At 33.7% G+C, this 12543-nt stretch overlaps 2 protein-coding genes across 10 annotated transcripts; both read left to right on the forward strand.

Moving 5' to 3' along the window:
* The first annotated feature begins 441 nt into the window (after nucleotides 1-441).
* Nucleotides 442-9093, forward strand: TTG2 (WRKY family transcription factor family protein). Of its 9 annotated transcripts, none has more exons than XM_029270995.2 (8): nucleotides 442-716; nucleotides 855-964; nucleotides 1325-1389; nucleotides 5426-5682; nucleotides 6182-6313; nucleotides 6781-7487; nucleotides 8006-8164; nucleotides 8530-9093. In XM_029270995.2, exons 4-8 carry the CDS (start codon nucleotides 5464-5466, stop codon nucleotides 8714-8716), a joined length of 1404 nt encoding a protein of 467 aa, XP_029126828.1. In that variant the 5' UTR covers nucleotides 442-716; nucleotides 855-964; nucleotides 1325-1389; nucleotides 5426-5463; the 3' UTR covers nucleotides 8717-9093. The 9 variants fall into 9 exon arrangements, with proteins under 9 accessions (XP_029126828.1, XP_029126829.1, XP_082915374.1 ...); XM_029270996.2 differs by having other exon boundaries at nucleotides 1330-1389; XM_083059248.1 differs by having other exon boundaries at nucleotides 442-711.
* Nucleotides 8853-11516, forward strand: LOC145958804 (uncharacterized). Its single transcript, XM_083076350.1, has 5 exons — nucleotides 8853-8922; nucleotides 9791-10012; nucleotides 10100-10252; nucleotides 10558-11133; nucleotides 11326-11516. The coding sequence occupies exons 1-5, from the start codon at nucleotides 8853-8855 to the stop codon at nucleotides 11514-11516; spliced, it is 1212 nt and encodes a 403-aa protein (XP_082932476.1).
* Nucleotides 11517-12543: the final 1027 nt, after the last annotated feature.

Consider the following 12543-nt stretch of genomic DNA (forward strand, 5'->3'; position numbering starts at 1 on the left):
CGAGTATTAATCTCTGTTCATGCTCAAATCCAAATTGAACTCAAATCCAAATCTAATAAACACAAATTTAGATAAATATCTTAGATTGTCACATCTGGTTACACCTAGCTAGACTGGATTCGAACCGAAACAAAAATATGTGATATGAAGAAAAAAAAAAGTGTGGAATTATGAATTATGAGATGAAGTATCTTCTCGAAGAGGGAATCTTATCTGATAACTATTGTTTTTGACGTGACGTGTTTCTATTTCTCTCTCCATAACTTAACTACGTTAACGAATGGTCAAAGAGGGCGCAGAGACAGTTAGTTGTCCGTACAGTTTTGGAGGTTGGCTGGCTCCCACTGCGAACCACCAATCCCAAGATTTTTCATACACACCATTTCCCATTAACCATGCAACCATTTTCACTTTAATTATTTCTTTTTTTACAAAAAAAATACTTTGACTAAAAGGAAACCTTATCATTTACAACTTTAGATTCACAAAAACATTATTTTGGAATCAAACCACTCCCTCCTCTCTCTTCCTCTCTGTCTGGTTTGCATATACTACATACATATATAAATATTCATGTATTAATATAAGGTCAATGCACTGTTGAGATTTCAGAAGATCCCTACAAGCAGAAGAAGCTGAAGCTCCTTTTCTTTTTTGTTGGTTTCTTTGGTTGGATCTAGAGAAGGCAATCTTATTGGTTGTGAAACTCAGGTTTGGTATGTTTGAATAAGTTGCTCCCTTTTCTGAATTCATTAACAACTGATATTTTGTTTGTTGTTGGCCACACATCACATTCACATGTATATATTGAGACTTGTATATTTTGTTATGAAATTCTGAGTCTTGCAATGCAGGAGAAGATAAGTTAAACTCGGTTTTTATACATTCAACTGGGATATGAGAATTCACTGAATAAACCAACCTACATCGTTTTAACATGTTGCTACTATTCTCGGATTAACTGGTTAGTTCTCTAAACTTTTTCTTTGTTTTTTTTTTTTTGTTTTTTTTGAATTATTGATAACATACTACCCTTAACAAGATAAAATCTGGAAGAGACGGGTTTCTTTGTGTCATTTTCTTTGTTTTTCAGTTGGAAATCTTCAAACTATGGTGTTTAGACAAAACTAGGTACGAACAAATCATGATTCGGAACTTTTCTAACCTAAAATCAAAAACGACTATTTTTGGTTTTCATAGATATGTTTGGTTTTCATTTTCATAGATCACATAGGTGTAAGTTACACAAATTATCTCTTCTTTCTACATGTTCTATACATAAATTCAATCACCCTTCATTTTAACTTTTTTTTTTTCTTGTTAGCTTAGTCAATCAACATCAACACCTCACATTGGAATTTGTGAAGTCTGTTAAAGACATCTGTACAGGTGAGGGGAAGTTCCAATGTGAATTAAAAAACTCAAATGGAGTCTGGAAATTAAGTTGAAAATTTAATGTTCATTCCCACTTTAAACACAGTCAGATTTCTTTGTTTAAGAAGAAAGTACTAAAAAAGAATATAATAGTAATGATTATTTATGAGCATCTGTACAGTACATATATTTAATTAACATTCTTTATTTTATTTTTCATTTTTTATCATATATTATATTTTTTCTATTCTATCTCTTTAATTATCTCCTATAGCCTTATTTCTTCTCATCTAAACGAACCATAAAAGTGCAACTCAACCAATGTACTTGAATATATTTTAATTGATTTGTGTTTACATATGTTTTAGTTTTAAAAATTATATACTTTTGATATTTAGACAGTTCACAAATTTACACCCCACTAATATTTATTTTTTATTTTTTATTTTTCTTTCTTTTAAATCACACCACTTTCTCACTCACTTTTCAAAGGTGTTAATGGGTGTTGTGGTGTCTAAGAATTACTTTTTAAAATTATAAGTTAAAAAAAGTTTCATTTCAGTAAAATTGCAAATTATAGATTGCAAGTACAACCCTAGCAGATTTTTTTGGTGTACACATAACGAGTTGGCTATCCCACGAGATGAAGGTATGAAGATTTGAGATTTTGAGTTTGAAAGATTGCATGGAGATTGATGACCGACATCGACCAGACAAATAAATAAGTGAAATGACAGGTTTTTGTTTGTGGAGACTTCAATTTCGTACCTAAGTTTGAAGTTTGGCGTTTAGCCACTTCAAAGGCACCCTCTCCTAAGCCCTAGGGCACGAACAAAAAATACTAAATGGGTAGATACACATGTGAAAAAAAAAAAAAAAAGAGGGGAAAAAAAGAGGGGGGGAAATGCAGGAATCATATGTGATATAATGTGAATGTGTTTAGACATCATTACTCAATATATTTATATCAAGTTTAAATATATTTTTAATTAATATAAAATAAGTAAGTTTTAATTTTAGTTTTTATAAATTTTTCCTATTTTTATTCCTTTATAATTGGTATTATTACTTTTAGTCCCTACTATTATTTGATATTTTAATTACTTAATTTTTATTAAAAAATTAAATGATTATCTTAAGTATTAGTCTAAATTAAAAATCTAAAATAATGAGTTTAGACTTTAAAAAATGAAAATTAAATAAAAATATTTTTTTAGAAAGTTATCTTATAAAAAAAATGGTGTTTACAAATTTTATAAGAATAAAAATAAAAACAAAACTTTATAAGAATCATAATCGAAATTTGTTATTTTATATGGACTAAAAGTATATTTAAATATTTATATAATTTAGGTGACATACTTTTGTGACACTTTTGTTTTTGAGAAATATTACCGTCCACTTCATGTTGAGATAAATGAGGTAGATAAAAAAGACTAACAAGAATAAAAAAAGTTGATAAATGTGTTAATTACTGTGATAAAAAAAAAAAGAGAAAGAAAAAAAAATTGATGTGAAAATTACATATAAGAAAAAAATGAATGTGGTTAATAATGACCCTTTTTTTAATTTTATTTATTTTCTTCACTTCATTTATTTTATTTAACACTTTTATTTCTTTCGATGTTTGTTACTATTAAGTTATATATATATATATATATTAGAAAAAAACAAAATCTCAATCACCTGGCCTTCTTAACTTTAAAAAATATAATTTTGATTTTTTTACTCGTTTTTGTACCTTTCTTATATTAATGAATAAAAAAAATATTGATTTTTTTTCCTTTTTTCTTATTACATCTTTTATTTGTTTCTCTTACTTTTTTTTTCTTTCCATTTTTCTCTTCGCCATGCCTATCTCGCACTCCTGCATAGTGGGTGAGACATAACGTTCTTGTTCTAAGCAATTTTAATTTTTACACATTTTGGTAATTAAATTCATCTTGTACATACTTTTTTCTATATCTCTCTTGTTTTTCTATCACAGTTATATCTACTTCTTTTATCTTTTACTTTAATTACTAATCTTTCTTGTCTATCATCCTCCCCAAGAGATGTGTATTCCATAATATCTCTTTCTTCTCCCAAAATTTCATTTTGCATGTATCATGTATGAAAGTTGAAGTGTTTAATTAGACTAAATAGTTTGTAGTTGTATGACATCCATACAATATGAATATGTTTGATAAGATATTTGAGCAACTTACAAGTTTTTTTTTTATTAGCTTATAAATTAGTTTGATCAAAATAATATGAGATTTTAATTTAGAATCTTATAATTTATATGTTTTTATAAGTAGTTTATAATATAAATCTTAAACTTTTGTTTATCCTCATTTACTTAAACTTCTATTTTACTTTAATTTAAAAATTATTTTACCTACATATTATTCTCTTTTTCTAATTATTAAATAAATAAATATTATTTTACATTAATCAACTACTAAATACTTTCGATTCAATCAAATAAGTTATAAATTTATAATTTCTTAACTCCTAAATTATAACTTATAAATTAATTTTATCAAACACAAACACACCTTATATTTATGGGGGTCTTATTTTAAGCAACCATTAATATGAATATTTAGAGCTATTATACATTTAGAGAGAGAAGGAAACAGAAGAGTAAAAAGTATAATGTGATAAATAATATGAGGATGTAAAAGGAGAAGAACAAATTAAAAATATAACTTTAACAAATGTTTTATATATCATTACTCACTATTCAAAGAGAATGAGAACGAATTATTAAGAAAATAAATTGAGACAGTGTTAGCAAGGATATTATACCGTTTATGCATATATATGGCTAGAACTACACTAGGCTTCTTGTCACATTTTCGAATGTTTTCAGACTGATACATTATGTTTGTGGTCCTGTCTTTTCAAAAAAAAGGAAAAAAAAATAGCAGCATACGGCTCTGTTCCTTTTGAGTGGTTGTAATCATGTAATGTAAAATAGTAACACTTGCAGTAAAGACACTCCTATATTCTATTTTTGGAGTGCGAAGGTGGAAGGAAAAAAAAAAAGAATGTAAAGTAATACAAAGGAATTGATAAACGATGAATAACATTATTATAAAAAACGAATAGAGATAGTAATAAAAAAAAAGGAGTATATAGTTAATATTTTCCTTGTTGAAACTTCTGACCGTTATGCAGCAATAGTAAGTTGTTCATATTATATTTTTTAACAATACCTTAGCTAAAAAGGAAATGAACACGAACTTGTAGAAACAACATCAAGTTACCCGAAAAAGTAACTACGTCTACAGTACCTACATGGTATCGCAAAATGCTCGAGTTTGCGATATTGCAATATTGCAGCTTAGTAAAAATGACATAGCCTCAGTATAATGTGTTGATATGTTGAGTTAAAAAGGAAAAAAAATGATTTTCACCTACTGAGTAAAAGTTCATTATAGATTCATGATGCCCGTGACGAATACAGAACATCAATGTGGTCCAATGTGATAAAAAAAAAATTTGTCGATTCTTCCGAATTCTACTTTTTCTTTTTCGTTTTCTTGGTGGATCCTTTGTCGCTATTCTATGCCTCCTATTTCCTTTTTCCATTATCATATTTTAACGCAATTGCAAAAAGGTAGGATATAGTAATTTGAGAAACCTCAACAACAGACTTTTTTTTTATTCACTAGAGATCACTAAAACGTGTAGATGTCAATCCATTCCACTTCTAATTTTGTAGTTTGGAATAAATCAAGTTTGACTAATAAAAAAAACATGTTAAAAAAAGTGTATTCCTACTTCTCTGCCGTGCTACCTTCAAATACTACAAATATTGGAGTACAATACAAGTCGTGCACTTTGGCTATTTTTTAAGTACAATAGATGAGTTAACGTTAGCGTGAGACTCATAATTTTGATATAAAATATCTTTTTGCACTTGGAGGCTTTGTTGTATGTGATGTGTAATGTGACTTAACCATGTGTGCTAGATGATTTTGTGTTGTGCTAAATGAAAGTTGTTAGAAACTGGTGCTGGGTTTTGGATAGTGGACACTGATTTTGTTTTTGTTGCAAACAGAAGAGTGGAAAACAGTTTGCAAAACATAGATATTGAAGATGGACATGAAGGAAGCAGAAAGAGTGGTGGTTGCCAAGCCAGTAGCTTCAAGGCCTACTTGTTCTACTTTCAGATCTTTCTCAGAGCTGCTAGCTGGTGCAATCAATGCTTCTCCCACTGTTGCATCTTCTCATGCTGCAGTTTCAGCCATTAGACCCAAGACAGTGAGGTTCAAGCCTGCAGTGAATCACCCCCCTGCTGCCTTTGTATCTTCTCAGGTAAACTTTTCTGTTTGGTTCAAAAGAAAGTAAGAAAAGGAGAAGAAAGAATTCTAATAGGCAAAAGAGGGGAGAGATTTTAAAAAATTATTTACTTTTATACATTTATAATTTTGAATTAGACAGAACTTAGTTATAGTACCATAAATACTTTTAATACTATTTTAATACTATTCTTGAATCAAAATTAAAGTTTCATTTTAATAATATAAATTTACTATTAAAACTCTAATTTTGATATAAAAAAAATCAACTAACTGTACTTAATTATAAGTAAGAATATTTTGGTCAATTCACACAAAATGTTTTAAATTTCCTCTCCTTCTTCCAAATTCTCCTATATTAAAGGGGAGCGAAAATTAGATAAAAGAGAACATTGTTCTCCATCATTTTCCTCTCTTTCGCTCTATTTTCTCCGACCTATTACTATGTTAGTTCAAGCAAACTTGTTATTCATAGCTTCTAGATTTCCAACATGAGTGGTGTTTTACAATTTCAGGCTGATGCTTTTGGAGCAGCACTTGGTAACTCTTCTGACAAGAGTCCTAAACTTGACACCAAGCAGTCCCTCATATACAAGCCAACGGCAAAACTGGTGTCAAAGACAACTGTGTCTCTTTTGGCAAACATGGTTAGCAATATAGATAATAGAGATATACACATACACACATATAAAGACAATTTGCAAAATTATGAAAAGTGAAAAAGAATTCATTTTAGGGATATAAATATATGTAACTGTTTTTTGTCTCAACTTTTTAATGAACCATTATACCCCTCAAATGTAAAAAAAATATAAAAAAAACTTATATCTTTTTTGAATAATTATAAACAACCTTTTAATATTCTGTCTGTATAAAATTATTAGAAGTACAAAGTGCCTCGACCCCTCTAGTTACATATCTTTGCCAGAAAATTCTTTTTAAACAAAGGTAAGAGGAGAAAATTTAGCTGTATAACTGTACATGGGAAGTTAAGATTAAAAGTTTTTTTCGTGTAAAAATGACATTATCAATGGATAGGTTGCAATGGTTGATGAGTATAACTTAAAAAAATTATCCATATATGGTTATGACATTCTTTTCTCTTGTTTTGGAGAAGGGAAATTGCAGTACTAGTCAACAACAAACACGGCACTCAATGGAGACCAATTTTCAACATTCCATCCATGAAAAATTTAGAACCAACTCGAGCTCAATTCCTGATCAGAGTACTATCCCGCATGCAGAAATAAACCAGAGCAGTGAAGCTAGTAAGATGGTGCAGCAGAACACAGAGGAGGACCAAAAAGCTTTAACGTCCTCAGTGAATTGTGATCGACCATCTTATGATGGATATAATTGGAGGAAATATGGTCAGAAGCAAGTGAAAGGGAGCGAGTACCCTCGAAGCTATTACAAGTGCACACATCCCAATTGTCCAGTGAAAAAGAAGGTTGAAAGATCATTTGATGGCCAAATTGCAGAAATTGTTTATAAGGGTGAACACAACCATTCTAAGCCACAGATTCCTAAGCGCAACTCAGCAGGGACACAGGGATCAGGGGTGGTGTCTGATGGAATGGTTCAAGATATGTGGAGTAATAGTCACAGTGAGAGGAATGAAGGGAATGAAGGTAGAGTTGAAAACACAGGACTGTCTATGCTTTCGGATTATCATGTCAAAGTTCCACAGCCTAATGATTCTCTTCTTAACACTAATGCTGGTGGAGGAAGCATGGAAAACTCTTGCGGTCTAAGTGGGGAATGTGAGGAAGGAAGCAAGGGATTTGAGACTCAGGAGGATGATCACAGAAGTAAAAGAAGGTATGAACTCTTCCCTAAAAAAAGTAAGGAAAATGTAATTTACCCATAGTCCTCAATAAATCTCTAATATCATGTGACATGCATGTCAGACAAATGGATAAGTCAAATAGTAACATGAACCCATGCATGAAAATGGTGTCAAAGATGTAGTTTGTGTTTGGAAACCCATTTAAGCCATGTTTAATGGAGTTTTCTCAAATTTCAATGCATAAATGTAGAACCAATTCTAAGGATGCACTGAAGTTCAGTTGAACTGAAATGGTGTCCAAACACACCTGTGATATAAAAAGAGAAAATAGACTATGCATTGACAATATAAAATAAATCCAATCACAGATCATCATGTATGGTTAAAAATCATTTGCATGCCTTTATTTAACAGCTTAAGACTTTGGGATGCATAACAAAAATTGTTCATCCAACATGTTATTACAATTTTAATATTTGAGCTAACCTATATTGTCGTTTACCATTTCTAATAAGAGGGTAATTTGTATTGAATCATTGTCATGCTTCAGGAAAAGTGAGAATCAATCCAATGATGCAACGTTATCAGAGGAAGGTTTGGTAGAGCCGCGCATTGTGATGCAAAGTTTTACGGATTCTGAAATACTTGGAGACGGATTTCGCTGGAGAAAATATGGGCAGAAGGTGGTGAAGGGCAATCCATATCCCAGGTTTATACTTGTTTACTGTTCTTCTATGTCAATATAATAATAAGTTGCTATATTCTTCATCAAAGTAATGTTTTAAATGATTTGCTTCAAGATCACTTTGAAATGAAAACTTTGGATTCTGCTATGCTTGCTTCTATGATCTCTTAACTTATAATTACTGCTGCAATATTATAGTTAAGGGATGCAAGAGTATTCTAAAATACTTCTTGACCTTATCTTAGCCTTATATGTTTCTAATATACAACAATTCCTTGAAATTAAGGCCTCAATTGAGTTTGAGTTCCTATTCAAAAAACAAGTATCACTAATCTGTTTTCGTTCTCCTATTTCACAATATTTTTAACATCAAATAATTTGTCTTGCAGAAGTTACTATAGATGTACCAACATCAAGTGTAACGTTCGCAAACACGTGGAGAGAGCAATTGATGACCCAAGATCATTTGTGACTACATATGAGGGAAAGCACAATCATGAGATGCCACTCAAGAACACGGGAAATGCAGCCTCAGAAAGAGATTCACAGGCTTCTCTTAGTAAAGATAAACCATGATTGACACTTCAATTAGTTAACAAGTATGACTCAAATGGCATTGACATCAGAAATAATTGAGAGGATCCATTCCTTTTATATCCTAAAGTATGCTCAGAATAATTGAAGTTGATCAGAAAGATAATGACAATTTCGAATGCAGTACCTACTGAGACTAAGACATTTAGTTCTGCGGCAACTTGTTGATAATAACAGTATTGGTGCTGGTAAATTGTTGTACTATATATATGGAATCAAGGGCACTGGCATTCCCTTCAATAACTTTCCATCTCTGCTGGGCTAGGTGCCTTTGTATACCAAATCGGTATATTCTATCTGCTCCCACTTTATCATCACATATGCACATTAATTATCCATCTGTCTTTTAATCTGGACTATATATCATGCAAATCATTTTTATTGTAAATCATTATATCGCCAGAAAGAATCCTAAAAGATCTCTATACTGTTGGAAAATCGTAAATTTCTAGAGATTCCGAGATATCCGAGATATCCGAGACATCCGATTTAAGTTATCTGGAATTATTTGATTTATCTTTTGAGTTATTTTGTTTCAGATTAGATAAGATAGTTTTTTGATAAGTTTTGATTTGATAAGATATTTTATTATCTTCTTGTTAGTTCAGTACGTTGTAAAATGACTATTTAAAGGTCATCTCTTATTCAATAAAAAATACAGTGAGTTGCTACGTTCACCCACAACATTAGTATTACCTCGTCTTTCTTTTATTTTTCTACAAATTGGTATCAGAGCTTTATGCTCTGAGTGCCGAGTGTGAGAGGAAAATAGTGTGCGCCTGTGAAGGGGAGGAAAGAAGAAAGAGAGAGTAATGGCGAAGGTTGTTAATGGAATGACCGTACCACAACTGTCAAAGAAAACCAATTATGATAATTGGTGTTTACAGATGAAGACCCTGTTGGGTTCCCAAAGTCTATGGGATATAGTGGAGAAGGGGTTTCAAGAACCCGAGGAGGACGAAGACCAATCTGTGGCTCAGATTGCCGCACTGGAAAAGACACGAGTGAAGGACAAATCGGCTTTGTATTTTTTGTACAATGCCGTGGATGAGTCAGGCTTCGAGAAGATTGCAAACGCTGCATCTTCAAAGGAAGCATGGAAGATCTTGGAGGTTGCGCACAGAGGTAACTACCGTGTCAGACAGATCCGACTTCAAACTCTCCGAGGAGAGTTTGAGTGTTTGAAGATGGAGGATAAGGAACAAGTATCCGAGTACATAACTCGGGTGGAGAAGTTGGCTAACCAACTCGGAAGGAGTGGGGAGCCAATGCCAGCAAGTAGAATTGTGGAGAAAATCTTGAGATCATTAACAGATGATTTTGAGAGTATTGCATGCGTAATTGAGGAGTCAAAGGACTTGTCAGTTCTCTTAGTGGAAGAGCTCGCTGGGTCACTAGAAGCCCACGAACAAAGGAGGAGGAAGATGAAGGGTACTCTTGATCAAGCATTACAGGTGCAACTTGATTTGAATGAAACTCGGAACACCCAGGGCCGAAGATCAAGTGGACAAGGACGAGGTGATCAAGGACGAGGCAAAGGACGAGGTGATCAAGGACGAGGTAGAGGACGAGGTGATCATGGAGGTGGACAAGGACGAGGTGATCGTAGCCAAGGAAGTCAGCCGAGGTCCGAGGTGGAATGTTATAAGTGTGGCAAACTCGGCCACTACGCAAAAGAATGCAGATCGGCAAATTGCTACAACTGTGGCAAATACGGTCACATAGCAAAGTATTGCCGAGCTAAAAGCCGAAGTGAAGAGAAAGAGAAGAATCTTCTCACAGAAGAAGAGGACGAGGAAGCAGGAATTTTGATGATGACGCAGAGCTCGGAGACCAAGCTACGTCCGAGTTGTGCCTCGAGGATGAACTAAACTTGAGTTGCGTGGAGAGATCAGTAGTTGAGCTTCCAAGCTCAGATGAGAAGTCAGAAGCCGAGCTTGATTCGAGTTGCTTAAACAACTCGGTCTGGTATTTGGACACTGGGGCGAGCAATCATATGTGTGGAGAAGAGAGTTTCTTCAACGAACTCATCAAGGTGAAGGCTGGATTCGTGTCATTTGGAGATGATTCCAAGGTTGCGGTAAAAGGGCATGGAACCATCAAGTTTATGCAGAAGGATGGACGAGTTGGAGAAATAAGAAATGTTTACTACGTTCCCGAACTTAAGAGCAACATCTTAAGCATGGGGCAGATGATGGAGAAAGGCAACTCGGTTCTGATGAAGGATCGAGTGCTTTATTTGAAGGACAAGCATGATCGTTTAATAGCCCGAGTGGAGATGAAAAAGAATCGGATGTATAAACTGAAGCTGAACATCATTCAAAATAAGTGTTTAAAGCTGGACGTGAAGGATGAAGCAATAATGAGGCATTCTCGTCTTGGGCATTTAAACTTTGGAGGTTTGGTCGAGCTATCCAGGAAGGAGTTGGTGCACGGACTGCGTGGTGATGAGTTTGACAAGAAGTTTTGTGAAGCGTGTGTACTCGGAAAGCATTGAAGAACAAGTTTTCCGAGCTCGTCCGAGTACAAAGCAAAGGAGCAAGACATCTACAACTCCACTGACGAGTTACATGTAGTGTGTCTATTGACAGGAACAGAAGATATAAAGTTTGAAGAGGAGGTACTTGATGAGAGATGGAAGAAAGCAATGGATGAGGAGATTGGATCAATTGAGAAGAGTGAGACGTGGAAGCTGACAGATTTACCCACAGGAGCTCGGCCAATTGGTTTGAAGTGGGTATACAAAAGGAAGACAAATGCAAATGGCGAAGTGGAGCGCTAGAAAGCTCGTCTTGTGGCGAGGGGTTATAAACAGCAGAAAGGCATTGATTATGATGAAGTTTTTGCACCCGTAACAAGGATGAAAACGATTCGATTACTACTGTCCTTAGCAGCTCAACATGGATGGAAGATACAACAAATGGACGTGAAGTCAGCATTCTTGAATGGGGTGTTGGGGGAAGAAGTCTACGTGGAGCAACCTCTAGGGTACATGAGGAGAGGTGAAGAGAAGAAAGTGCTGAAGCTTAAAAAGGCTTTGTACGGTTTGAAGCAAGCTCCTCGAGCATGGAATGAGAGAATAGACACCTACTTCAAGAGAAATGGTTATGAACAATGTCCGTATGAACATGCTCTCTATTTAAAGAAGTGCAAAGGAGATATATTGTTCGTTTCTCTATACGTGGATGACTTGATATTCATGGAAAGCAAAGCTGAGCTAGTTGAGGAGTTTAAAGAAGTGATGAAGAGGGAGTTTGAGATGACCGATTTGGACATCATGAAGTATTTTCTGGGTTTAGAGGTGGACCAAAGAACAACAGGTATTTTTGTGTCCCAAAAGAGGCATCGGCCACCGCGGCCCCGGGGGTGCTGGACGTCGCGTGGCTCGCGGGGCCATGGTACGCGGAGGAGTATCGCGCTCTAGTGGAAGAGGCATCGAAAAAAAAAAATTAAGATTATGGGGGAGTTTTGTTGGAAAATCTTAAATTTCTAGAGATTTCGAGATATCCGAGATATCCGAGACATCCGATTTAAGTTATCTGGAATTATTTGATTTATCTTTTGAGTTATTTTGTTTCAGATTAGATAAGATAGTTTTTTGATAAGTTTTGATTTGATAAGATATTTTATTATCTTCTTGTTAGTTCAGTACGTTGTAAAATGGATATTTAAAGGTCATCTCTTATTCAATAAAAAATACAGTGAGTTGCTACGTTCACCCACAACATTAGTATTACCTCGTCTCTCTTATTTTTTTCTACATATACAGTATTGGCTATCGACATAAAAGTGTTTTTTTTTATCCTTAA

Source organism: Cajanus cajan, chromosome 6, assembly GCF_000230855.2.
Source record: "Cajanus cajan strain Asha chromosome 6, NIPB_CcT2T_4, whole genome shotgun sequence".
NCBI classification, from domain to species: domain Eukaryota; kingdom Viridiplantae; phylum Streptophyta; class Magnoliopsida; order Fabales; family Fabaceae; genus Cajanus; species Cajanus cajan.

Excerpts from the sequence above, each read along its gene's own strand:
- TTG2 (XM_029270995.2), top strand. The coding sequence starts at position 5,464 with ATGGACATGAAGGAAGCAGAAAGAGTGGTGGTTGCCAAGCCAGTAGCT. Across the intron at positions 7,488-8,005 it reads GATCACAGAAGTAAAAGAAG|GAAAAGTGAGAATCAATCCA; the intron begins GTATGAACTCTT and ends GTCATGCTTCAG. Across the intron at positions 8,165-8,529 it reads AAGGGCAATCCATATCCCAG|AAGTTACTATAGATGTACCA; the intron begins GTTTATACTTGT and ends TTTGTCTTGCAG.
- LOC145958804 (XM_083076350.1), top strand. The coding sequence starts at position 8,853 with ATGCAGTACCTACTGAGACTAAGACATTTAGTTCTGCGGCAACTTGTT. Across the intron at positions 8,923-9,790 it reads TAATAACAGTATTGGTGCTG|GCTTCGAGAAGATTGCAAAC; the intron begins GTAAATTGTTGT and ends TGGATGAGTCAG. Across the intron at positions 10,253-10,557 it reads ATCAAGTGGACAAGGACGAG|AGCTCGGAGACCAAGCTACG; the intron begins GTGATCAAGGAC and ends ATGATGACGCAG.